This window comes from Clarias gariepinus, chromosome 3 (genome assembly GCF_024256425.1).
Source record: "Clarias gariepinus isolate MV-2021 ecotype Netherlands chromosome 3, CGAR_prim_01v2, whole genome shotgun sequence".
NCBI classification, from domain to species: Eukaryota; Metazoa; Chordata; class Actinopteri; order Siluriformes; family Clariidae; genus Clarias; species Clarias gariepinus.
In genome coordinates this window covers 19,058,348-19,085,875 of record NC_071102.1, presented here as the reverse complement: position 1 = coordinate 19,085,875, position 27,528 = coordinate 19,058,348, and the positions used below count along the sequence as shown (strand labels likewise).

Sequence of the window (27,528 nt, the reverse complement as noted above, 5' to 3'; positions counted from 1 at the left end):
GCTGCTTTAATCAGAGAAAAGCCTGATCACATGGCCCCATTCACTCGACCAGATCTGGTGCCTGATTTTCAGCGAGATCGGTCTCAAGACGCAAGCCTATAATAGTAGCCAAGAACTGCTTTACCTCCTTTTTGCCAATGTTGTAATAAACTTGCCCATAACTCCAGAGGAAGGCCAGATACTTACATATTCTAGCCGTGAGCCATGCCCATCTTAAAGATCTTAGGACAGCTCTGCTATAAATTATGAAATGATCTACCCAGGCAGCATCGTGTGCATTATAGGGATGAAGGGCTTTTCCAATGAGCAAAATGGCAGTGAGCCCTGATCAGCCTGAACACAAGGGTGATGCACTCATTTAAACCAAATGCATTGAAAAAGCTTTTTTTCCAGGACATGGCGAATCTGCTCATATCTCTTTGTGAGAGTTGGTGTTGGCCGCCATTTCCAACTCCAACCTCCTGAAAATTACCATCACCAGAGGCACAGAACCCTTCTCCGTCCACAGTTTTAGAAGATTAGGAGAAGGGCATCGGCCCATCTGTTTGCTTAACCTTGGAGTTGTGACCTCAAAGGGTCCCCGAGACTTCAGGTGAAATTTGACACTTAACGTGAGCGTATTAGGGCAGTGGAGAGTTGTTGAGTAGACATTAAGGTAGATTCCATTTACCGAGTGCTCCTGTCCTTCAGCCGGGACTGGTGCTCCTGTGCCTGGGGCAGATTCTCCTGTTATTTAACCCCAGGTGTGTTCTTTTGCTCCAGTCCCTCCGCCCAGTTTTCCCTGGTGATGTTTAGGACACATGCGGAGCTCAGTAACTCGGATGGGGAGAACGGGAATGCTGGTCTGTGACCTGGTGAACCAGCATCAGGAGGAATTTATTAAGAGAGTTTTAAGCATGAAATATGAATAAAACATTAGATTAAGCAGATTATATAACCTGTAATATTCCACTGTAACATCATCCTGTTTGATCTTTACCTAGTTTGACACACTGCTCATCGCTCCGCCCAAGGGTTTAAAAGATGAGAGCCGGGTGGGCGTGGCCAGTGTGAACATCCTAACTGTCTTCATGGCCAGGTATTAATGGTGGCTTTTACGCAGAATTCTTCAACTTAGGAGCCTAAGTCATAACTGGGACAACAGCGCCACCACTAGGCCACCATCACTGCCTTAGTTTTAACTCCTGACAAAGTGGGAACGTGCTGTAGTGTTCAAACTGAGGGGTTCAGCTGGGTTTAGCAGCTTTACTTCATTATCAAGTGCTAAAGGATCAGGTTTATTCTGTGTTGTGATTCTCAGTGTTTTTATAATGGAATTAAACAAGACTCACTGATTATATTATATTTATTCCTGTTCATGTGCTGGAAATAATTTAACTGAATCAATTACAGTAATGTAGCCAGAATGTAACTTTACAGTTTTTATTGTTGATCAGTTCTGCCTTTAAAATTTCATTCTTTCTTATAAAGACGTTTTTGTATTTGGCAGACGGGTTTTATCCACAGTGACTTACATTTTATTTCATTACACACCTGAGCAGTCGAGGGCCTGCCACCTGACGGTTAGGGGCCTCACTCAGGGGCCCAACAGGGACAACCTGGTGGTGCTGGGGTTTGAACCTGAGACCTTCTGATCAGCAGTCCAGCACCTTAACCACTGAACTATCCCCTGTAACACACAAAGCTTTCAAACTAAAGACCTGGGACCTGGGATGTACAGTGAGAGGAAATTAATATTAATAAGTAACTTAACACATAATGCCTTTTAGCATAATTTGCATAAGCAGATATATGTTTAAAAATGAGTACAGGGATTGGTGTGTACATGATTTAATTAAACCAGCTTCATTATCTATTTCAGTCTAAGATAAAAGTCATTTTTGGGGTGGAAATAATGTACTGTTTAATAAGGGTTTAGTATACTGTTCTTTAGGATTCCTGACCAAATGAAGATCAACCAGTAAAAATCAGTAAATTAAATATCATATTATTACACTCTAAATCTAATGAGGTCTAATTGATCATGCTGATCACTTCAATCAATCAGAGCTTTGCTCAGAGACCTTAGACTCAAAGTTATTATTACATAAAGCTTTTTTATGACACTGTTTCCTCTCTCTCAGGCCTGGAGTATATCTCGGGGTATCGGAGGGCAAGGCGAGGTACATCGTGGGTCACAGTGCCGATTCATCACAGGGCAAAGTTTGCATTCTATTTCATTTTACATTTTTACAGTATGAACAAATAAACAGTGGTCTATCATGCATTCTATCATGTATTCTATCTGCTATCCAGTAGATTCAGTGACACTCGCTTCTCCAACACTCACTTTGAGGACCGGACCGTGTCCTTCCTAGGTTTCCCTCTTCATGCCCTTAACACATTCTCAAGTTGCATTTCAGGCTGATTTCCTGGCTGCCTTCATTAAATGACACAGGAAGTCCCTGTCTCTGTTCTCAATAAAACTAACAGCAACCTGAAAGCTGCAAAAAATAAAAAAAATAAATAAATAAATGAATGAATACATACATACATTTCTTTGCTTCAATATTTGCTAAATAAAGTCACATGACGTTTTGCAAATGAAATGATTTTTTTGAGCCTTCAATTGCCTGTGTGTTTAACGATAAGGTCTCCATGGCAGTAAATACTAACTAATTATCTAAAGCTAAACTATTACAAAATGTCTAAATCCCTAAAGCTTTTACAAACATGTGCAATAATGAATCTGAAGTCTTTAAAAAACAAGGTATAACAATATTGATCCGTCCATCCAACTGCACAGACGTGCATTAGTAGAGACGACAGGGACAGTGTTTAAGGAATCACTGCACCAAACTGTTTTAGCTAAACTTCTTAACAGCGTGTGATCCAAGAGCTCCAACAGTTGTGGTAGAAGATTCCTCCAATGGTCAACCAGTTAATCATTTAGTCAATCTACTCTAGAGTATCCACAATCTGCTTAGCTCTTGTCCTCCTCGTTCCTCAGATGATCTCCAGAGTTCAGCTTTGGAATCTGTAAAATGTTTTTCCAAAACCCAGTTGGTCCTTTGGATCAGGATCCCGCAGTAATCATTTCTGTCTCTGCAAACATCTGAGGTCATGATGCCCTCAGTGAAGACGAGCCACAAAAACACCATCAGACCCTTCCGAGATTCACTGGATTGACCAAACAGCTTCTGAAGAACCATTCATCTTTCTTTGCAGATTTCTTTAACTTATAATGAATTAGTCCTGGTTCGAGGAGATAGTACTTCAGCTGTGTCTGCTAAACCTCACTCATGTATAACACGGGTCCAGTGCAAACATTTTTAATGCACATTTATACCTGGACGATTACTGTGATTTATTTTTGAAATCTTTGCTGATCTGGTAAACAAAGTGGTGATTTTTTTGTTGTTGTTGTAATTCCAAGATTCTTTATAGTTAGAACTTCACTGCTTTTACAAAAAAAGTTACTGTGTGAATTTAAATAAACAAACACTTAAGAGTCTTTAACTGTATAATTTAATGTGATTAACGCGTTTCAGCTGCAACATTTCTTGAACTCTAAGTGATGCTGTGAGGAGCTGTGAGGAACACACACACACACACACGTAAGAGAAGTCAAGGCCTGTGTTCTCACTGTGTTCCAGAAGAGTTAAATTATTGTCCTGCATCAAGCAAAGAGAACAGCTAAGGGGATTTTGACCAGGTGGGGTAGAGTCAAGTCCCTTCACTGTCACTCAGCTCCCCTAGTGGTGGAGTTCATCACTACTACAGAGTACCTGTGAGGAAAATAATCTGAATAATTACACTTATCTGGCCATTCATGCGCAACCAATTGTTTTTGTTTTGTTTTGTTTTTTTTAGACTTGAATTTTATATTTTTTATGCTAAGGTCTATCTCCCCCCTGTGATCTCCCAAAGCTATTACACCAGGCAGAATTAAACATTATACACACAGTATGTATTAAATAAACAGTAAATGCAAACTACATTTATAAATAAAGAGGCATCAACTGATCATTCCCAATAAATACAACTTTAATAGAATGCTTACAGACCTGCTCCAGAGAAATGTGACTACACCTTGTGAAATTACAGGACCTGTTTATTGTCAATGTATTTACCCCCACCACCCACCCGGGAGTCGGACATGACTGACTGTACATTCGAACAGGGTACGGGTGACTTCTGATCTCGCAAGCCCCGCCTCCTCTGCCTCTCCTCATGCCCTCGGGGTGACTCCAGTAACCTACTCTAGCTACAGACACCTCCACCTGTCTTACAACTAGACTACTGACCACCTCTTTCTTAACACACACACACACACACACACACACACTCAGGCAGGCGTAAGCTCCAGGGCTAGTGCGCGGACGCATGCGTGCAGGGGCTGTAGTGCATCTGCGGGGTTTGGGGGAAACCATGTGTAAACAGCCGTCATGTGAAGTGCAGCTCTGTGCAGTCAGTTTATTAAAGAGGAACTCTGTAGTGCTGAGAGGTTTTATTGTCTGCGTGTGTGTGTGTGTGTGTGTGTGTGTGTGTGTAGTGTGCACGTGAAGAGTCCAGAAGGACCCTGCAGCATGATGTCACAGAGCCGACGCTTCCCTAGCGATTCATTCTCTGAACTATCAATCTGTTTGTTTCTTAGAACTCAAAATACATTAAACAAGACAGGACACCTACACGAGACGACTTCCTGCGCAAAGGAAAAACAAAAAGAGAGAAAAATAAATAAATAAGCACCCTATCTGACATTCATAACCACACAGACATCCCGCAAGCTCTCCTCCACCACCATAGCTGCTGCCTTTCACCCTCTCCATGACCTCTCTGTTTGTATGTGTGTGTGTGTGTGTGTGTGTGATTAGAAACAGAAACAGTGTGGCATTGGGCTCTACATGCAACTGAGTCACCGGCCTCGCTGGAAACACAACACTCCTCAATCAGGAAGAGGAGGAGAGATGGATGAGGCAGAGGTCATAGGTCAAAGAGATAGATAGAGAGAGAGAGAGAGAGAGAGAGAGAGCTTCAGGAAGAGCAGGTGGAACGTGGAGGGAGGGGAGGGGGGGGCGTGACACCAAGTTGTCTCGTTTTGTTCTCAGGATTCGTCGTTTTCAGCAGCGGGCGTGGTCATGCTGGAGGCGGAGTGATCCGGGTCCGACTTGCTAGAAATTCGGTCAAGCTCCGCCTGCACGTCGGTCAAACCCAATTTCGAACCTGAAACACACAGCGTTCAAACACACACCATCAGGGGACAGGATTCTAACACACACACCCTAATTTTTCACCTAAAGGACTTGTTTTTATTATTTTTACATATTTCTGAGTATTATTATCACTGCTGCTCACACGGACATAGAGAGTATACACACACACACACACACACACGTACACACACGCACGCACACACACACATGCACACACACACGCACGCACGCACGCAGACACTGCACACACACACACACACACACACACACACACACACACACACACACACACACACACTGCACTGCAGGGGTAAGTGTATCTACCCCAGGGTGATATGTGACATCTTCAGACTAAATAATTAAAGCTATAATGTGGAAAGTGATGGAATCTGATCTACAATAAGAGCTGAACAAATGTAAATAAACAGGAAAGTGAAGTGTGTGAAATGGGAGGAGTGTGTGAACTAAGAGGGTCGAGAGCGTGCACTGACTTCAGCTCATTCGTGCAAAGGACAAACATGCAAACGGTAAGAAGTACACACACGGGAAACTGAGCAGCCGAGGCCGGTTGGGTGTGTGTGTGTGTGTGTGTGTGTGTGTGTGTGTGTGTGTGTGTGTGTGTGAACAATCAGGTGACCATATCACAGCCTGTGTTTCACACTGATGCTCAGACCCCAGGAGCGCTCATGCTGCACACTCGTGTCACACTGAGAGAAACGGTTTATTTTCAGACTTTCACTCTTCCTAGTTAAGCAGTGATCATTTTTCAAATCTAATCTTTGGTTCTGAGGGATGCACATACTTTTAAACGTTTCTTTTTATAAAGCAATGGGTCCCACTATAAACGTTTACTACTTTTAGTGGTCACATACACTGAACACAAAAAGGGTGCTCTTCTTATGGAAGATCAAAAGGTCTTGTTGACGTACGGGTTCATCAATCTCATCTCATCTATACCGCTTTATCAGGTCGTGGGGGGCGGAGCCTATCCCAGGAGACGCGGGGAACAAGGCGGGGAACCTGGACAGGTTGCCAATCCATCGAAGTGTTCAGTGCAGGGACCATCGGGCCTCGCTTACAAGCGCCCCGGGTGAGGCTGCGACTAATGACTATTAGGGATTACAAATCACACAATTACTCATTAGCTCTTATTTTATAAATCAGCTTTTAAATTTAACTTGAGGTTGTTTTGTGGATGTGGTAATTATGAAGATAATAAGATGTTATTATAAAATGTCTTTTAACAAACTTTCCTGATAAAACCAAATCTAAAACCTAAAAACGTAAAGCCAGCGGATGGTAATTAAATTGAAATGTATAAAAAAACTGAGGTTTAGGCCTGTAGTGAAGAGTGACACACACACCTGAGCAGAATATGGCTAATTAGTGTGTGTGTGTGTGTGTGTGTGTGTCTGTGTGCGCGTGTTGCTGTGAGCTAGAACAAAAAAGTGTAGGGCACAACAGCAAAAGAGAGAAAGAGAAAGTGTGTGCAGAACACAAAAAGCCAGCAACAAAGTGTGTGTGTGTTTGTGTGAGTGTGTGTGTTGCTTCATATAGTGTGTCACAGGCGTTATTAAACCTAATCGGAAGAAGTGATGAAAACATTTATAGAGTGATAAACGAGGTTCAGGGGTTCAACAGCTGGAGGATTAGGAACTGAACATCTGTCTAAAGCCAAATCACAAGACGATAAGGTTCTGTAAAGAGTCTGAAAATAAATCATCAATACTTTACTGTAAAGAACGTGAGGGAGAGAAAGCCGTGCTGGTGTCACACTGCAGGGCATCGAGCAGGACACACCTGGGGGCGGGGCACTCTGGGACAGCTGGGTCAGGTGGGGGTCAGGTGGGGGAACACTTGTATTTCTATACTTGTAGTGGTACGGTTCACTTTATACACATAAATGTAGAGTTTTATCTGAAGGACACACCCACAAAAGTTAAATGGATGTCCTTCACGCAGAGACTGTCTGCACTGATGTTTAGTCTGAAACGTGGATGTGGAACTGGAGCCCTCACTGTGTGTGTGTCTGCATGAGTACAGTAACACAAGTGTGTGGACAGGTTCATGCATGAGTGTATTCTCAGGCAAGGTCTGTATGCACATGAGATCTGCATGAACACACACCTTAACGTGGCCAACATCCCCTGGCTAACACACACACACACACACACACACACACACACACACACACACACACACACACACAATGAAAGACAATGTTAAACTGGTTACCAACATGGGTTAGTGAGAAAAGATTTCTCACACTCACACACACATCAGAGAGAGAGAGAGCGAGAGAGACAGTGATGTCATGGTGTGTTAAGTGCAGTGCAGTGTTTCCCACACATGGTGTATACTGTAACAGGACGCCGAGTATACCTGTCCTAAAAATCTGTCCGGGAGAACGACGGCACCCGCGATCGATTAACTACTAGCGGACAGTTCGCTCTCACGTCAGCGGAATAAACAGGTACAGGAGCGGTAGCGGGAGAGCTGGGCTCAAAAACTAATATTAATAAGATAAAACAGGGAAGAGAAAGTGTCCTCAAACAGCGTCATACTGGAGTGTATGTGAGTGTGTGTGTTAGTGAGCAGTGTGTTAGCCTTTATGTGTGTGTGTGTGTGTGTGTGTGTGTGTGTGTGTGTGTGTGTGTGTGTGAGTCAGTGAGCAGTGTGTTAGCTACAGTATGTGTGTGTGTGTGTATGTCAGTAAGCAGTGTGTTAGCCCTTGTGTGTGTGTGTGTGTGTGTGTGTGTGTGTGTGTGTGTGTGTGTGTTAGCTTCAGTTTGTCAGCTGTTACACAGAACAGTATTAAGGAGTTTGATTAATTCAAAGCAAAAACACAACCGTCATTCAGTCAGTGTTACTGCGGCGTGTGTGTGGTGTGGTGTTACTGCAGTGTGTGTGGTGTGGTGTTACTGCGGCGTGTGTGTGGTGTTACTGCGGCGTGTGTGTGGTGTGGTGTTACTGCAGTGTGTGTGGTGTGGTGTTACTGCGGCGTGTGTGTGGTGTTACTGCGGCGTGTGTGTGGTGTTACTGCGGCGTGTGTGTGGTGTTACTGCGGCGTGTGTGTGGTGTTACTGTGGCGTGTGTGTGGTGTTACTGCGGCGTGTGTGTGGTGTGGTGTTACTGCGGCGTGTGTGTGGTGTGGTGTTACTGCGGCGTGTGTGGTGTTACTGCGGCGTGTGTGTGGTGTTACTGCGGCGTGTGTGTGGTGTGGTGTTACTGCGGCGTGTGTGTGGTGTGGTGTTACTGCGGCGTGTGTGTGGTGTGGTGTTACTGCGGCGTGTGTGTGGTGTGGTGTTACTGCGGCGTGTGTGGTGTTACTGAGGCGTGTGTGTGGTGTTACTGCGGCGTGTGTGTGGTGTTACTGCGGCGTGTGTGTGGTGTTACTGCGGCGTGTGTGTGGTGTTACTGCGGCGTGTGTGTGGTGTTACTGCGGCGTGTGTGTGGTGTGGTGTTACTGCGGCGTGTGTGTGGTGTTACTGCGGCGTGTGTGTGGTGTTACTGCGGCGTGTGTGTGGTGTTACTGCGGCGTGTGTGTGGTGTTACTGCGGCGTGTGTGTGGTGTTACTGCGGCGTGTGTGTGGTGTTACTGCGGCGTGTGTGTGGTGTTACTGCGGCGTGTGTGTGGTGTTACTGCGGCGTGTGTGTGGTGTTACTGCGGCGTGTGTGTGGTGTTACTGTGGCGTGTGTGGTGTTACTGCGGCGTGTGTGGTGTTACTGCGGCGTGTGTGTGGTGTTACTGCGGCGTGTGTGTGGTGTTACTGCGGCGTGTGTGTGGTGTTACTGCGGCGTGTGTGTGGTGTTACTGCGGCGTGTGTGTGGTGTTACTGTGGCGTGTGTGGTGTTACTGTGGCGTGTGTGGTGTTACTGCGGCGTGTGTGTGGTGTTACTGCGGCGTGTGTGTGGTGTTACTGCGGCGTGTGTGTGGTGTTACTGCGGCGTGTGTGTGGTGTTACTGCGGCGTGTGTGTGGTGTTACTGCGGCGTGTGTGTGGTGTGGTGTGGTGTTACTGCGGCGTGTGTGTGGTGTTACTGTGGCGTGTGTGTGGTGTTACTGCGGCGTGTGTGTGGTGTTACTGCGGCGTGTGTGTGGTGTTACTGTGGCGTGTGTGGTGTTACTGTGGCGTGTGTGGTGTTACTGTGGCGTGTGTGGTGTTACTGCGGCGTGTGTGTGGTGTTACTGCGGCGTGTGTGTGGTGTTACTGCGGCGTGTGTGTGGTGTGGTGTTACTGCGGCGTGTGTGTGGTGTTACTGTGGCGTGTGTGTGGTGTTACTGCGGCGTGTGTGTGGTGTTACTGCGGCGTGTGTGTGGTGTTACTGCGGCGTGTGTGTGGTGTTACTGCGGCGTGTGTGTGGTGTTACTGCGGCGTGTGTGTGGTGTTACTGCGGCGTGTGTGTGGTGTTACTGCGGCGTGTGTGTGGTGTTACTGCGGTGTATGTGGTGTGTTGTTTGGACACAGGGGTTAGATGTTTCAGGTTAAACTGGTTAAGCTTTTTTCTTGATCTCAGAAACATGCTTTAGAGTTTGTTTTCTTTTTACCGTTGCTGATGTCAGAAGTCTGGGACGGGAGATGGGACGAGGAACACGAGAGGAACACGAGAGGGAGAGGAGAAGGTGAAAACACAATCATGGATGAACAACAGAGGGCAATAAACAATAAAGTAACATAAGAGCAAACTGAAAGCTGCACACAGGTGGGGTGGGGTGAGGGCGTGGCAGTCAGGTTACACCTGTCAGACCTCAGTCAGGCCAAGAACTTCAGCCAAAAATGATGAAACATCAACACGCTGTGCTTCTCTGCCCAGAACTACTTCAAGAAAACCTCAATACTCAGAAATCCACTGTGGAGAAGTTCTAGACTATTGTTTTAAACTTTCCAGGAGGTCTAGAGGGACCATTTTCACAAACATGTCTGTGACAGCAACTGTGAGCTGGGAATAACCGCAGGTGGGAGAGTTTATATTAGATTCCTTTTCTCTGTCTTCTCCTCCACTTACATTCATCTCAGGAAACTGATATGTTGTAAAAAAATTATCTAAGTCAATGAGGGATGCCAATGTGATTAATAACTAATCGATTAATAACCATTAACACTGAAATTGATTAAAGATGCATCAAACAGTATGATTTGTTTTGCACCATATTTTTCTGTAGCTCATAAGCCTATTAACCTGTACACCACAAGAGGGCGCACGTGCACTGCAGATGATGTGAAGTATTGGCTGCTGTATTTTTAACGGCCTCATTTCTGAACTATGTGCTTTTGAGCGGTGTGTGTTACAGCGCGGTTGTGTGTTACAGCGCGGGTGTGTGTTACAGCGCGGGTGTGTGAGCGCGGGTGTGTTTCTCATAACAAGCTGAACGTTCGAGCTTAAACTTTAGTACAGAATGATTTGTTGGGATCTTGCAGCTGTCTGTACAAAAGAAGCTCCATAATTTGATCATTTCATCATTTTTGGAAAATGTCTTGTCAATATAAATAAATTCTACCTAATTTAAAATTTTATAATTTAATAAAAACAAAATAATAAAACTATGAACAATTTTAGCTAAGAATCTTTATAAGAAAAAATGTATAAACATTTTATAAACACATGACTCAAACCTCAAACATTTAGTGTGATGTGTGTGTAGTGAAGGTGCTCGTGTTTGTGTGTGTGTGTGTGTGTGTGTGTGTGTGAGATCACAGGTGTGTGTCTCCTACCTGACTTGCGCACTGTTCCAGGTGTGTTGCTGCCCCCCCCTGTGGGCTGGCCCGGCCCTGGAGAACCCGCCTTCTTTGTCAGGAGGCTGTTGAAAAAATTGGCAAGCACGCCCTCGCTGGTCTGACCTCCTGTCACACACAGAACATCAGCTAAATCAGCACACACACACACACACCACACACACACCACACACACACCACACACACACCACACACACACCACACACACACACACCACACACACACCACACACACACCACACACACACCACACACACACCACACACCACACACACACCACACACACACCACACACACACCACACACACACCACACACACACACACACACACACACCACACACACACACACACACACTTTTACAGAGCAGAAACACTGAGCAGAAAGAGGACAGGGAGAAGGTTTAAATATAAAGGGGAGAGCTTCCTAATCAGCCGAACCCCAGGAACGCCTCCTGGTTTCCTCTCTGGACGACCCTGGGGTCTCCAGGCTCAAACTGAGGGGTGTTTAAAGGTTCGGAAAAAGATTTTAAAAACAATAGGAGCGGTGTGAGTCTCGGGAGCGTGGCCCAGACCGCGTGACGGTTAGGAAGCAGAGCGGGTGAGTGTGAGTGCAGGCGTGAGGAAAGTGCGAGGCCACGGGGAGAGAAAAGAAAAGAGAGAAAGACAGGACTAGAGAACATGCGTCCTGAAGGCGCGGCTCTCATACACACCTTTCATGTTGGGATCAATCTTCTTGGTACCTGATTGCATGGGCATGACGTTAGCCACGTTAGCGGCTGCCGAGCGATTGGTCGTCCTCGGGGAGCCGGTGGGAGCTCTGTTTGAGGTGTCCTAACACACACACACACACACACACACACATTATTGTCAGGCTAAAACACACACACACAGAATCAGGTACGCACACAACTGCAGGGGGCGCACTCACCACGGGCCTTCCTGCGGTTGCTGCAGGCTGTTTCGATATCAGAGTCTGCCGCACAGATCGGAGAAGTAGAAGAAGAAGAGGAGGAGATCAGCTCCAACGCATTGTTATAACTCAAATTCTTCTTCTTATTATTATTATTATTATTAACTCTTATACAGTTACATCCCGACAAACACAACGTTTCATCCGCCGCTGCTCTGAACCGAGACAAAATGAACCTTGTTTGTTTTCCTCACAAGGTCAGACACCCACGACTGGCTAGCGTCCCCATGATTGATGTGAGAGCACCACAATGGCACCCACCCCTCCCCCAGAAAGAGCTCAGCCAATCAGCACTCTCTAGGCTCCTCCCCACTGCTGGAGGTCACCACAGCATCACTTGAGATTCGAACCTGCTTTTGTTACTGTGTTGAAGGAGCAGGACGGGTGTTGGGTAGCGTAGGTATTAAGGTAGTATTAAGTCTGGAGCGGTACAGACTAGTTCACTCGTTAACTGGGTTACTACGGAAACACATGAGTACACAAACATGTAGCTGTCTGGGAAAGCGTCTGAAGGTTTCACGTCCACTGTACAGATTTATTAGACTAGAGTCTTAGTAGTGTTCTTCTCTCCACATGTCTTGTTATTTTGGATACATTTTTAGTTAGATCTATTAAATGGTTCGTCTAAGTACTCTTGTCTAGTCACTTTCAGTGATGATGATGATGCACCATGACCTCATCACAGACATTTCTGATCAGGAGCAGGTAACTCTCTACGATCTGGAACACACTTAGCCAGTGAGGATTCAGGTTTGTTCTCTGAGACGTGGTGCGTCACCGCGCCGTTACCTGCAGCTTCACCAGGAACACCTGATCATCTTCGGCCTGAACTTCCTTCTCATGTACAAACTGTAATACAGAGAAGGATGAAGGGCTGAACGTATCTAGAAAACACACCTACAGTAATACACACACACACCAGCATGCGCGAGGTGTCTTACCTTTCTAACCGGAGGCTTCACTATTACATCTTCAAAGTTGTCTTCTGCTTTGACGCTCTGGAGGTTTTCATGCAGGATGGAGATCTTTTTCTCGTTGTCCCACCCAGAGGGACTGAAAAACAACACAACACACACCGCGCTTATAGCCGCACGCTCTAACCTGCGCCCGAGGGTGCGTGATTCACATGTGATGGAGGAACTTACATAAAGACTGAATCCTTCTCCACCACCTGGGCGGGGAAGTGAAAGGGGAAGCCGTATAACCTGTGGATGAGGTATTTATATATTAAATCTATGTTCTTATTCTCCTTGATGGACGTGTAGAGCAGCGCTGCGCCGTCTGTGTGAGCCCCAGTCAAGGGGCAGAACACACCAGGGTGTGTGTGTGTGTGTGTGTGTGTGTGTGTAAAAACTGTATGATTTAGAGAGCTCCACTCTAAAGGATACACTGCAGGCAGAAACGCCGGATGTGTGACTGGATGAAGTCAAAGTGCTCGTCTCTATAATCGTGTTCCTTCTCCAAAGTGCTGATCGCATCACACTGAGCGGAGGGGGGGAGTGAGAGAGTGAGATAGAGTGAGATAGGGGGTGGGGAGAGAAAAAGAGTAAGAGAGTGAGAGAGACCCATAACTGTGTGTGACTCCACTCAGCTGCCTTTCACTTGTCCCAGTTTGGCGTTACTGGTTTCTATAAAATAGGCTTGTGCCAGGTGTGTGAGACGTGTCCTACCTTCGTACACACCACCACTAGGGGAATGCCCAGGTTGTGTGTGAGTGTGTTCTCGCCCAGGGGAAGCACTACGCTCTCCTCTTCAGATTCTGCGCTTCTCCTCTGAGACGCTCCCTCCACGCTGCTCCCCGGCTCCACGTACTCCTGGAACTGCTTAACCACTGCATCATACACACACACACGCCATGCATCAGGTCCAATTGCTTAACCAACACTTCCTTAAACACAGCTTTGACCAAAAGTATTGGAACAGCATTTGCTTCCATAAACATACTCGAGTTTAAGATCAAAGTATGCAAATGAGCAACAGATCAGAACTTCAGCTTTTATTTCCTCATATTTAAATCTCTGTGTGTAACTGAACTCAATGTTTCAATGGTGGTTCAAACGGTTAAGGCTCTGTGTAACTGATCTAAAGGTTGGAGGTTCGAGCCCCAGCACCACAAGCCTGCCTCTTCTTGAGGCGTTGAGCACGGCCCTTACCCATCTGCTCTAGGGGGCGCTGTACTCTGGCTGACGCTGCCTTCTGACCCCGTGCTCTGACCTCAGCCTCTTAATAGGGCCACGGGAAAAAAACATTTCACTGAGCTGTGAGGTCCATCTGACAAACAACTGAACCTTAACCTGTTTCTCCAACTGATCAAAAATATTGGGACACACTGGGGTTCTGCTGTGAAGACTGGTCTTAATTTTAGTTTTAACACCAGAAGCAGAGAGATGTTTGTGGGAGAAAAACAAGCTACACACACACGTACATCCGAGTTCGAGCTCTCTCATGGTCTCAGGAGGAACTCTCAGTTTGTCCAGGTAGTCCCTTAGCACGCTGGTCCACTTGTGCAGCGAGTCGAGAGCCAGCCAGGGCCGGGACAGGTCCACCACCAGCAGCGCCAGGGAGTCGGCCAGGTTCTCCACACACATCGCAAACTTCTGCAGACCTTTATGATACAGATCTCCATCCAGCACCCAGGCGTTACACCGGGTGTGGTCTACAGCGAGAACAACAAACACAGGAGATCAATATTAACAAAAGAAAGGTTCAGTCTGTACACTGATCAGAACTCTTTCAGTGACATCTTTATGTTTCATACACTGAAGGAGCAGAAACATGATTTTGTCGCAGCATCACACAAAACTGTCTGGACAGAATTTACTGAATCTCCTGCAGTCCTCAGATCTCTGCCTGAAGTTTAATCTGCACCATCAGTGAGATCTAAATGTTAAGTAAAAGTGATGTTATAAACAGTTATGTGTGGGATTTAATAATCTACTAATGCGCTACTGTATTAATGTAAACAAACACCTGCACCAATAGATATTAATTAGAAAAGATAAAGTAAATATTTTTACTGGGATTAGTTCATATTTTCACTTTGGCTGAAATAACAGCGCTGAAGTGGTATAAGTGAATTTTAACACGCTGGAGTCGTTTTAAGACAAAACTTCATCTTTATCCCATCTACTTTTTCCATTTCTCATCTGTGATTCACTCTCTGATTACCGAACAGGGAGTGTATTTGTCTGACCACCAAAGAAGGACAACTTAGTGTAAAACAAGGTGTAAGATACTCAACCTTACAGAATGTGATTTCTGTGTAGTAATAAGTTAGACAGAGAGTTCTGCTGTACAGAAAGACAGACAGACATGTACATGGGCTTCAACCTCAAATAATAATAATAATAATAATAATATCATTGATTACATTAAAGATCAGCAGATTATTATTAGATTAAACATTTTAACTGTTTCTAGAAACTCTTTAATCATTGAATATAAACGAGCTTACCCACTCTTTATGCTAACTTCTTTATATGTCTTTTAATTATAAATGTGTAACGTGATGTAATAAAGAGGAGCTTTAGAACCATAAACCCATAAAGTGAGAGTTCTTCTGTTGCTTCCAGATTTGCTTTTCATAAGTTTACTGCAGCTGGCCTTATGGCACACATCTGTTTTGATGACCTGTGTGTGTGCGTGTGTGTGTGTGTGTGTGTGTGTGTGTGTGTGTGTGTGTGTGCGTGTGTCTCAGGTGTGTCAGATACTGAAAGTACAAAGAGTCAACCATATAAAGCAGGAGTGACTACAGCCTGATCTTCATGACCCGCATTCACGATCAGAGGTGGTCACATACACACACACACAGACACATACATGTGTGTGTGTATGTGTAGGCAGTGGTTGCGGTGTTGGACTGATCAGACGGTTCAAACCCCTTGAGTGAGGCCCTTTAACTCTCGACTGATCAGGTGTATAATGAAATAAAAATGTCCGTCGCTCTGGATAAGGGAGTGCCAAATGCTGTAAATGTAAGTGTGTGTGTGTGTGTGTGTGTACGCTCTAGACTGTTTACTCAGACCCACCAAGTACAGAGACAGAGTAGAACACACACACGTCACACTGAGAGTTCTCACCGTCTACATCCTCATCATGAACGTTAAAGTAGAGATACTCCAAACCACGACCCTTCATGTACTCCTCCACACCCTGCAGTTTGGCCACCAGCGTGGTCTTTCCAGACGCCACCTCACCTACACACACACACACACACAGATAAACAAACACAAACCACTGACCCCAACACACACACACAGTCAGATAAACACACACTGAAGTTGTGTGGATCCTGCATGGTATAGGTGTAGGTTAGGTGTGAGGTTCACGAGGAGGTACAGGAGAGCTAGCTTAGTGACATCACACCTGAGGAGGTGAAGAGGAGGTTGTGAGGGTGATCAGATGTGAGGGATGAGGATCTGAGGATGATGTAATGTGGTTATGACAATGATGGGATGAACTGATGATGAAGTGATGATGATGCTATGATGTGATGAAGATGTTTTGATGAGGATTTAAAGAGATTGTGAGTGATTATGATGTGATGGGGATTTAAGGATGATGTCAGGATGTTATGATCATGATGAAGATGTTATGATGATGACGATGATGATGATGGTGATGATGAAGATTATGATGACGATGGTGTGTAGGCTGCAGGACCCCTGGGCCAGACAGTAACAGAGAGACGGCTGATGCTCACACACTCACCCAGAACCAGCACGTTCTTCCCCGAGGGCAGTTTGGAGCGCGATCGTGTCGACACTTCACTCAGTATGGAGGACCTGCTCAGAGAAACGGACCGGGGGGGGGGGCGGATCAGTGCGGCATTCATCCTCTCTCATCCTCTCATCTCTCTTTCTGTTTCTCCATCATCCTCTCTCCCTCTCTCTTCCTTTCTCTCCCCCTTTCTCTTCCACTCTCTCCCTCTCTCTCCATCATTCTCTCTCCCTCTCTCTCCATCATTCTCTCTCCCTCTCTCTCTCCATCATTTTCTCTCTCCCCCTCTCTCTCTTTCTCTCTTCCACTCTCTCTCTCCATCATTCTCTCTCCATCATTCTCTCTCCCCCTCTCTCTCTTTCTCTCCCTCTCTATCCCTCTGTCTCCTGCTAGTTAGCCGTTAGCTATCTCTCCCCCTCACACACACACACACACACACCTCTCACACACACACCTCTCTCAAACACACACACACACACACACACTTGACACAAGGCGGGTGTGTGTTATATGAGCAGAGAGACTCACCACAGGTTCTGGCCGTCCTCCTCCTCCGGGTTCTGGTTCTGTGCCGCCGTTAGCACTGTGTTCCTCCCTACAGCCGCCATCTTCACCGACACAAAGAGCCCGGATGTACTCGTTGCGCCTAGCGCGGTTTCTTTTCCCAACTGCATTCTGGCTAAACCCGCCTCATGCGCTAGGAATGGCTGTTTCACCAGAGGACCGCGCGGTGGCGCGGGAAACAAGCGCTAATGGCCAATCACAACACAGGAGACCATGTAAGAACAGCCAATCACAGCGTAGGAGGCTGGATTAGTCAAAATACGGGTGGTAAAGGAATGACAGAGAGTCAGAGTGGAAGTTCTGGGCGTGGAGCTGCATACACACACAGACCTGTCAAAGCAAAACATCCACACAGACACAGACACACACACACACCCATCAAACACATGACTATAGGTCTATCTCATTCAGACAATGAGAATATTGAAACTAAATAAAGAAAGAAAATAAAGAGCTGTAGATGAGAATGCATGATAAACCGGCAGGACTGAGGGCATGGATATTACTGTGTGTGTCTATATATATATATATATATATATATATATATATATATATATATACTGTGTACTATATATTACTGTGTGTGTCTATATATATATTCTGTGTACTATATATTACTGTGTGTATATATATACTGAGTACTGTATATTACTGTATATATATACTGAGTTCTGTATATTACTGTATATATATATATACACTGAGTACTGTATATTACTGTATATATACTGAGTTCTGTATATTACTGTATATATATATATATATATATATATATATATACATACTGAGTACTGTATATATACTGAGTTATATATATATATATATATATATATATATATATATATATATATATACTGAGTACTGTATATTACTGTGTATATATTTATTTATATTACTGTGTATATTACTGTGTGTGTGTGTGTGTGTGTATATATATATATATATATATATATATATATATATATATATATATATACTGTATCTATAGGACCATGTGATTGTATGTATATAATATAGATATAGATATAGAGATTTCTTTGAAGAAAGATCCACAGATACTATATAGTATATTTATTATAAAAGAGCCGTCTTTCTACCTCTGTTTAAATCTTTTGTTCATCAATATATATCAAGGTCTTTTGTCCTGTAATTCAATGCTGCGACCGCTAGGGGCCAGTATTTCTCCGCGCTCATAAATTGGAGCAACTGCGTTTATCTTCTGTGTGTGTGTGTGTGTGTGTGTTACTGCCAGCCTGCTGTCCTGATCAGCTCATTCTGATGGAGCGCTCCTTCACGCCTCCGAGCGGAACATGAACACACACACACACAGCAGCTCAGCTCCAAACTACTTTTCTGCGCTCGGTTCGGATTATTATTGGCACCCTGACAGTGTGGTGAGTTTATTCTCTCTGTTCCCTATAAAATGTAAAGCATAAGATCTGAGGTGGAAATCTCTCAAGAAGTACAAAAGGTGTTTATTATTATTATTATTATTATTATTATTATTATTATGTTATAGGGTAATTGAGTAGATACGTGTATCTCATTAAATAGTAATAAATAGTTGTAAAGCGGCACTGAATAACTTTGATTCCTATTTGATTCCTGATTGCTCTGCTCTCTGGGTTATTAAACATCTCCAGGTGTTTCTTGCTGTTATTTCATCCTTTTATTTCATTAAATAATGCTCAGGATCAGTTTTCATGCATGTAAGCAATTACTCCATATGAAATTGATCTCCTGTGTATTTATTAATATTTTATCTGCCGTGAAATCACTGTTAGTTAAATTATTGGCACCCTGTGTAAGTGATAAAAGTGCGCTGAGTCCGTAGCCTCTAACGCGGCTCTGGTGGGACCTCCTCTCCTCCTCTATGCAGAAGATTTCCAGTCTCTTTATCTTCTCATGTTCATGCGTGTGGAGTCTCCCTCTCAGCTCGGACCCACGGGTCAGCCCCAGAGCCCGGCGTGCTGTGCTGCTGTTATCACTGTGCTGATGTAACACTGTTCTTGAGAATATTATTTGATATATATTTGTGGAGTTTGCTCTGATGGTGTTTATTCTGGGCTCTTCTGACCACAACACGTGTTTGTGGTTCACTTGACGCTGGTAAAGTTCAGGCGCTGGAACTTGCTTCTTTTACCTTTACAACAGCTTGAGTGGGATACGTTTTACATGATTCAATGTATGTCTTGATTTGTTGTGCAGTTTGTATTAAAAGCTGTTTTTCCTGAGATGATGATGGAGGATTGCTAGTGTTTCTCACATCCTCACAGTCAGGAAACACAATGAGGTTAAAATCACCAGAGTGTAGACTGAGAGCAGGTGGAATGTCTGAGGATGGGAGTGTGTGTTAGAGTGTACGTGCTGTTACCTACGAGGGTCTTTTTGAGTCTGGTCCATCTCTCCAGCTGAACTTTTAGTGTAAGTGGGGTTTTGCTCATTCTTTTGCTGTGGGTTACGCTATCAGATTCTGGTGTTTAATGTTATAGTTACACTGCATGGATACGCCTGTACACCTTTACACTCCTCATAATATACAATGCTGCCTTTACACTCTGTACTGTACTGTATGGACACGCATACACTCTGTCCTGTATCCCACATCCCTAACTTCTTCACCACTGCACAATCATGTCCTATTTATAATCTTATTAGTAATACCTCCTGCCCCTGCTGTACATCACACACTCACACCTCCATGGTGTTAGAATTTAAATTAGATGTTTATTGTAAATACGACATTTACGCACTTCTGCTTAGATCCCAACTTTATGCACATGTACTGTATACAATGACAAGTTGAATCTAATCTAATCTAATCTAATACTCTAAACCATGGTAAGCAGTGCTAGTTATTACACAGTAACAGGCTACGTTAAAATAATGTTACAGTAAATAAACTAAACCGGTTTAAAAAACACTATTCAGCAAGTCAAGGGTAATTGATGGCATTTGTTAATATATACATATATACAGTGAGGTCAATAAGTATTTTATCACCCTGTAATTTTGCAAGTTCTCTTATATAGAAAACATGGAGGGTCTACAATTTTCAGCATAAGTGCATTTCCACTGTGAGAGACAGAATCTAAAAAGAAAAATCCGGAAATCACATTGTATGATTTTTGACCAATTTATTTGTAAAGTACTGAGTCAAATAAGTATTTGATCACTTGCTTATCAGCCAGATTTCTGACCCTGACCTGTTATTTTGCTTTTAAATAGTCCTTACGGAGCCACTCCTTGGTTTTCCTGGCTGTGTGCTTTGGGTCATTGTCATGGAGTGAAGACCCAGCCACGACCCATCTTTAATGCTCTGACTGAGGGAAGGAGGTTTTTGCCCAATAGGTCACAATACATGGCCCCGTTCATCCTCTCCTTAACACAGTGCAGTCGTCCTGTCCCCTGTGCGAAAAAACACCCCCAGAGCATGATGCTTCCAGCCCCATGCCTCACTGTAGGTATGGTATTATTGAGATGATACTCATCATTCTTCTTCCTCCAAACACGGCCAATGGTGTTAAGACCAAAAAGTTTTACTTTGCAAGATTTTAAACCATGACGTCTTGGAAATTATGGTCCCAGCTCTCTTCACGGGAATTGACCAGCTCCTCCCGTGTAGTTCTGGGCTGATTCTTCACCATTCTTAGCATCATTGATACCCCATGTATCTACTTAGACTTTGGCTGATTGTGGGGTACACAGGTGTCTTTATGACAGCTAACAACCTCAAACAGGTGCTGCTAATTTAGAATCATGAGCAGAGTCTAGCTGGACTATTTAAAAGCAAAATAACAGGTCTTTAAGGGTCAGAAATCTGTCTGATAAGCAAGTGATCAAATACTTATTTGACACAGTAATTCACAAATAAATTGTTAAAAAATCATACAGTGTGATTTCCGGATTTTTCCTTTTAAATTCTGTCTCTCACAGTGGAAATGCACCTATGCTGAAAATTGTAGACCCTCCATGATTTCTAAGTAAGAGAACTTGCAAAATCACAGGGTGATCAAAACATTATTGATCTCACTGTATATAAAACAAATGACATCAATCACACTATATATGCATACAGCATCCTGCATCTAACCTTTGACCTGGTAGTAAAAATGGTGAGTAAAAGGTGAGTTTTTTTGCAAATCAACTCTAGTTTAAGCCATCAGCTATCTTTATCTCTTTATATCTAATTTTCAATCAGCTAAATGTATCCATAATCATAATCCATAAACGTTATTCCTTATTCCCAGCCTCCCGAGCAGTGTGTACATCTGTGTAGAGGAACACACGCATCGTCTATATTTTGCACTCTATGTGTCTACATCGTCTATATTTTGCACTCTCGCTAAAAAATCATTAATCACGAGTCTAACTGTAGAGAGAGCACGCCCTCATGGCATTCAGGGGCCACGCCTTCTGCCAGCGCTATCGTCTCAGAGCCATCAGGATTCAGGTTAACGGCATCTGAAACACAGATCTGCTGATAAAGGTGTGAAATTCTCCCTGTTTCTGAGCAGAAGGCGAGAAAACCAGATGTGTGTGTGTGAGAGAGAGAGAGAGAGAGAGAGAGAGACGCATGAACGTGTATGTGAGAATCTGTGTGTTATAAATGATAAAGGATCACCAGTGGCACACAGTAATGGCACTCAATCTGGGTATAATCAAAAACTCCAGGCTTCCGGCTCTTTCTCGAGCGACATGAATAATTGAGGGTTTGCTGTAGTGCAGTATTCAGGTCGGGTCGAGGAGCGCTGTGGAGGTACCGGTGGGACTCGCTGCTCTTCCTCTACACACTGCATCTTCAGCACCAGGGAGAGAGAGACAGGCATGCCTCTCAGCGTATTGATGATCAGACACTCCACTGTAGATTAGATTATGTTCCCTCTATAGGCTCCGTCACCCTGCGCGTCCTTTTCCAATCATTCTGGAAATGTTTAATGTAAAGCAAAGCACACAGCGCTGCATTGTGTATTCCTCAGAACAAGGCAATGCAGCAGAGCCGTGTGCACGAACCACAGAGTCAAGCACAAGCACTCTTATTTAGATAGCTTTTTAAGGGAAAGTAAAAAAAAAGAAATAAACAAAACTGACTCAGTCGGCTCTGAGATGTTTATCGAGGCTAGCTAATGACAGCTAACCTTAATTTACAAACTTATATTAGTATGCTAGTAACCCATTAAACACACCCGCGTGCATGCTAACTCACACAAAGTGTAAATAAGGACACTTTTCAGAAAGTACAGAGTGTAGATCTCAGGACGAAGTGGTGAGAGGTTGGTCCTCATGCACGGTGGTGCTGGAGCTTATTCAGGTGTTTTAAGTCTGTATTGGGATTACAGGTAACCTCAGGTAACCTCAGGTGTGCAGTATATCTACAGTATGATACCCAGAGTATCCATGTAGTGTAACAGTAACATCTAGCACCGGAGCCTGATCGTGTAACCCACAGCTCCAGACTGAGCCGCATCCTTCAGGAAATATTCCAGTCCAACCAGTGGAGAGAGACAGAACAAACTCTTAAAAGCTTTTTAACTTTATTGTGCAAACCTTAATAGAGATATAATTAACAATGTATCACACTTATTTTTGGCCATCAGTCTACACACAATAATCCCGGATGACAAATACAAGCTCTACACTCCTGAGTTTGTGCAGTTCTCTCCCTCTTCCTGGCGGATCCTCTGAAGCTCGATCAATTTGGATGTGGAGCGTCTGTGAGCTGAACCTCCAGCTCTCTCCACAGATGTTCTCTGGGCCGCGCAGGGACATTCAGAGACTTGTCCTGGAGACACTGCTGTCTGGGTTTGGCTGTACGCTTCAGGTCGTTGTCATGGTGACCGATGAACCTTCACCCCAGTCTGAGGTCATGTGATGCCGTAGGTGGTGTTAGCCAGTCGATGAGCAGAACCTGGTTTTCTTCAGCTTTTGGAGTTCTATTTCTTTCTCATCACACCAGAGAATCTTCTTCCTCATGCTCTCAGGGTCTCATCAGTGCCTCTAGCACAGGCCTCATTCCCAGGAGTATTCCCTCTTCACTCAGACTCTCTACCTCTAAAGGCCTGATTGATGGAGTGTTTTGGAGTTGATTGTCTTTTCATCAGGTTCCCTCCTCTCTGTGGAGGACTTCTGGAGTGGATTTAGGGTTCATGGTGCACATTCTCTAAATCGTTGCCTAATCAGGTGAATTGGCCACAGGTGAACTCCTGTCACGTTCTAGAATCATCTCAGTATAATCAAAGCCACAAGGAAACACTTCAAGATATAATGATATATAATAATATATTAAATCCATTTGAAATCCAGTATAATCTGTTCAATGTATGCAAGAAGTCAGGGGGGTGTAAATACTTTTTTATCCTACTGTACAAACAGAATGTAGAAATAAAAAAAATAGAAATGTTAAATTTCAAGAGGTCTTTATTTTATCATCTCCTGCCAGCTGTGTGATGTGAACAGTCACATAAAGTTTTAATGATCTTCTGTGTGCCGTCTTTATCAGCTCTGAACTCTCCGGAGATCTACAGCTTGTCCGGCGTCTCCTCAATTACCTTTAACCGTGACAAGGTAATCACACGTTATCAAAATTGTTTGTTGTTCCACTGTGGTGTTATGATTTAAGAATTAGACATGTCTGAGATGTTGTGTAATTTCTGTTTCACATTGTGTGTCTCTGTGTTACTTCAGTATAAGTGCTTGCTGTGTACACTGTCTGTCTGTCTGTCTGTCTGTCCTGAGGTCACGATATAATCAGTCATTCCAGATGCTTTATGAAAGTCATTATATAGTCGTTAATGCTCCACTGATCTGATTGAACGAGTGGTGTTCTGAGAGCACTGATATTAACTATAACAGCACTGTCGTGTCACCGTGTGCCTCACTCCTCTCTCATCTCTCTCACTGACAGTACAATATTCACAATAATTCATTACACTCAAACAATTTCTTACACCTGTACTACCGGCTTTTAGTCTGGAGTTTACCATGGCAACACACCGTAGATACTTTAGGAAATATTCTTTATTGTTGGAAGAAAAAAAAATAAACAAAATGTTTAGTCAGACTAAATCTAAGATGTGAGTTACTTAATATTATTTTATAGAAATGTAAAAAAACCTACCTCACATTTGGGCTGATGTTATGAAAACCATTGCAGCTCTGATTACCTGTGATTACCTGTCATTAACTGATATTGATATTACCTGTGATTACCTGAGATTACATGTGATTATCTGACATTAACTGAGATTACCCAGGATTAGCTAGAATTAGCCATTACTACCTGAGATTACTTGTGATTATTTCTGATTACCTGAGATTATCTGTCATTGGCTGTGATTACTGGCATTATCATATATTATGTGATATTACTTGAGATTATCTGTGATTACCTGACATTACCTCAGATTATCTGTATTTACCAGTGGTTACTGATATTATCTGACATTGACCTGACATTGGTGATTACCTGACATTACCCCATATTATCTGATATTACCTGTTACTACCTGAGATTACATGTGATTATATGAAGTTAACTGAGATTACCCAGGATTAGCTAGGATTAGCCACGACTACCTGAGATTAACTGTGATTATGTTGGATTACAAGTAATACGAGATCATGCCTGAGACCATCTGTAATTAGCTGTGATTAATGGATGTACCCAAGATTACCTGTGATTACTGGATGTACCCAAGATTACCCGTGATTACCTGACATTACCTGATATGTGTAAATGTGATTAGCTATGACAAACTGACATTGCTGCAGATTACCTGAGATTATCTGACATTGCTTGTGATTATTTCTGATTACCTGAGAATATCTGTGATTGGCTGTGATTACTGCCATTATCATATATTATGTGACATTACCTGCGATTATCTGTAATTACCCGACGTTACCTGTGATTACCTGTGATTACTTGATGTTGCCGAACATCACCCGCCTGCGGCTTCATTCCCACAGCCCTGTGAATATTCACGGCAGCAGCACTCTGACTTACAGTGTGATAAAACTTCGATGTTGATTATGCTGTGAGCGTCTGCGCTGTAACCTGCAGTACTCTGTGTACACCTGCGCACTCATGCTTCATGTTTGGTTCTCCACAATCACAGATCAGAATGAGTAACATCTACGAGTCAGCAGCCACCACGCTGGGCCTCTTTAACAGCCCATGCCTGACCAAGGTGGAGCTGCGCGTGGCCTGTAAGGGTATCTCAGACAGAGACGCGCTGTCCAAACCTGACCCCTGCGTGGTGTTAAAGATGCAGTCCCATGGCCAGTGGTTCGAGGTGGGTTCTGACCGTATAAACTACACCAGCTCTGTCTCATCTCTGTCTGTCATTTCTGTCTTTCTTTACTGTTTATTCTCTTCTCCTTTTTCTTCTTTTTCCTCTCCATCTTTATAATTAAGTACTAATACCAACCAAAGATCTCTCCTGTATACCCCCCCCCCCCCCCCCGTCTTTCTACCATATCCTCTGATATCTTGTTACACATGATGAACAATAAAGCTGATACCAGACCAACATAATCGAGGTATTTTGAAACCTGGCCCGGATGTGTTGTGAAGCTAAATAATGCGATGCAGAGGTCAGTCTGATGTACGGAGCCAGCTGTGAATAAGCTGGAGGTCAAAATCAGTGAGCGGATAGTTAACGAGCACGATGACAAAAGCAAGGTCCTGTAAATGTGCTGTGAGACACTCTGAGATAGGGGACTGGATTCACAAAAACCCTGACTGTGTCCTGAACTTTATCGGTTTGTTGGACAAGCATGAGTTAGGATTAGTTTCATGTGAACAGTACGTTCCCACTGGTGATGAATTTGGGGGGCAGTGCGGCAGGGGATGAGTTACTGCTCTGTGAAACCGGGTTTATACAGGATTACCCCGGTGGAGTTGCTGAATTTGCAAAAGGTGAACCAACTTCATTGGATTTTAAGCCGCCATATGCAGCTTTTCACCTCTGATGAATTATGGGTTTCTAGAAATATCAGGGGGTTTGTAGGTAAGTGTAGCACACACAGATACACACCCCCAGGATCCTCGCTGTGTGTAAGTCACGTCTCTGGAAGGCTAGCGTGCATCAGGGTTAGCGCTCACTGCCTCGATCACTCAGGTTCCTTCAGAAATGTTTGGGAGTGTGAGTGACTCTATTTGGAGAAGAATGCTGAATCTATATTCATAAACCATAAATCATCAACCTCAATATCAGTAAATACCAAATTAGCATTAAGTACCTAATAAGTAGGGGAATCAGCAGTTACAAAATGTTTTACTTTAAAGCTAAATATACTGTAAATCTATCTAGGTCATATTAGATTTCATGCTCTTTTTGCAGGGTCCTGCATTGCATTGGGAGCTGATTCGGATCACGAGTAACTTTTACATCACACCTAACTGCACAGCCGGCTCATGTGGTGTTGTCGCACACGTCTCGGCCCATGCGACCGCTCACCGCCTCTCTCTCTGTCTCTCTCTCTGTCTCTCTGTCTCTCTCTCTAATCATTTACAGTGTACGCGCTGCTGCTTCACCTCCACAGGAACTGGTCTTTATAATGAAGGCTTGTGCTATAGTAATTTTTTCATTTTGCTCCAGCAGTGATGGAACGATTCACAAATATGCAGTTTATTGTTCTTCATAACGTACAGTACATAGATACACACGCGTGTGTTGTTGTGGAGAAGCCTTTTTATGCTCAAAATATTAATGTGATTTACAAACGCAAAAGCAAAAATTGAATCCAAGCTGAACAGAAAAGTATGAATGTAGCCTTTTTTTTTATAAAAAGTTTTTGTTATTGTTCTTCCTATATCTTTTTTACTTGTCTATAATGTACACATTTAGTTTTTTATCCTCGGCCGAGGCGTAGCTGCATGGCTGCTTGGCTCGCGGGAGACGTGAGCGCGCTCTGACTGCATGTGCCGTCTGAGTTTTAGGTGGATCGCACCGAGGTGATCCGCAGCAGTATCAGCCCTGTGTTCTCCAAGGTCTTTACAGTAGACTACTACTTTGAGGAGGTGCAGCGTCTGCGCTTTGAGCTCCATGACATCAGCAGCAACCATAATGGACTCAAGGAGGCGGATTTTCTGGGAGCCATGGAGTGTACACTTGGACAGGTGTGTTCTCTCATTAGCACAGGAAACTACAACGAAAAAGGATGAGTGTGTGTAGAGGGACAGGAAATGCACCAAATGGCACTTCAGGATGTTAAATAACAGTTAAAGTAGAAGGCAACTTACGGCAAAAAAACTTGTAGCTCAAGGTCAGGCCAAGGTGGAGGGGAGCAGGTTGGGAAAACAAGAAATGGATCAAAAATGAATAGACAAAAGGCTTGGTAAT

General features: G+C 43.8%; 2 protein-coding genes across 7 annotated transcripts in view; one reads left to right on the top strand and one right to left on the bottom strand.

Moving 5' to 3' along the window:
- Positions 1-3,978: 3,978 nt before the first annotated feature.
- On the bottom strand, positions 3,979-17,249 carry dync1li1 (dynein, cytoplasmic 1, light intermediate chain 1). Of its 5 annotated transcripts, XM_053491855.1 has the most exons (14): positions 17,147-17,249; positions 16,610-16,683; positions 15,979-16,095; positions 14,325-14,555; positions 13,570-13,730; positions 13,288-13,381; positions 13,045-13,180; positions 12,841-12,952; positions 12,689-12,748; positions 11,858-11,902; positions 11,640-11,760; positions 10,909-11,037; positions 9,744-9,762; positions 5,052-5,205 (listed from the first exon to the last, which is right to left on the bottom strand). In XM_053491855.1, exons 1-13 carry the CDS (start codon positions 17,224-17,226, stop codon positions 9,755-9,757), a joined length of 1,368 nt encoding a protein of 455 aa, XP_053347830.1. In that variant the 5' UTR covers positions 17,227-17,249; the 3' UTR covers positions 5,052-5,205; positions 9,744-9,754. The 5 variants fall into 5 exon arrangements, with proteins under 5 accessions (XP_053347828.1, XP_053347829.1, XP_053347830.1 ...); XM_053491853.1 differs by lacking the exon at positions 9,744-9,762 and having other exon boundaries at positions 3,979-5,205; XM_053491854.1 differs by lacking the exon at positions 9,744-9,762 and having other exon boundaries at positions 3,979-5,205; positions 11,670-11,760.
- Positions 17,250-18,496: 1,247 nt separating this feature from the next.
- The window catches only part of cpne4b (copine IVb), a 55,216-nt gene continuing 46,184 nt past the window's right edge, over positions 18,497-27,528 (top strand). The window contains exons 1-4 of one of the 2 annotated variants that reach the window (XM_053491849.1): positions 18,497-18,576; positions 23,682-23,746; positions 25,300-25,476; positions 27,126-27,305. In XM_053491849.1, the coding sequence (XP_053347824.1) occupies positions 25,306-25,476; positions 27,126-27,305 (351 nt within the window). In that variant the 5' untranslated portion in view covers positions 18,497-18,576; positions 23,682-23,746; positions 25,300-25,305. The remainder of the gene's footprint in view (positions 18,577-23,681; positions 23,747-25,299; positions 25,477-27,125; positions 27,306-27,528) is intronic. The other variant, XM_053491850.1, reaches the window with a different exon arrangement.

Excerpts from the sequence above, each read along its gene's own strand:
- dync1li1 (XM_053491851.1), bottom strand. The coding sequence starts at position 17,226 with ATGGCGGCTGTAGGGAGGAACACAGTGCTAACGGCGGCACAGAACCAG. Across the intron at positions 12,953-13,044 it reads GAGAAGGATTCAGTCTTTAT|TCCCTCTGGGTGGGACAACG; the intron begins GTAAGTTCCTCC and ends GTTGTTTTTCAG. Across the intron at positions 6,305-10,908 it reads TGGAACAGTGCGCAAGTCAG|TCATTAGTCGCAGCCTCACC; the intron begins GTAGGAGACACA and ends AATCCCTAATAG.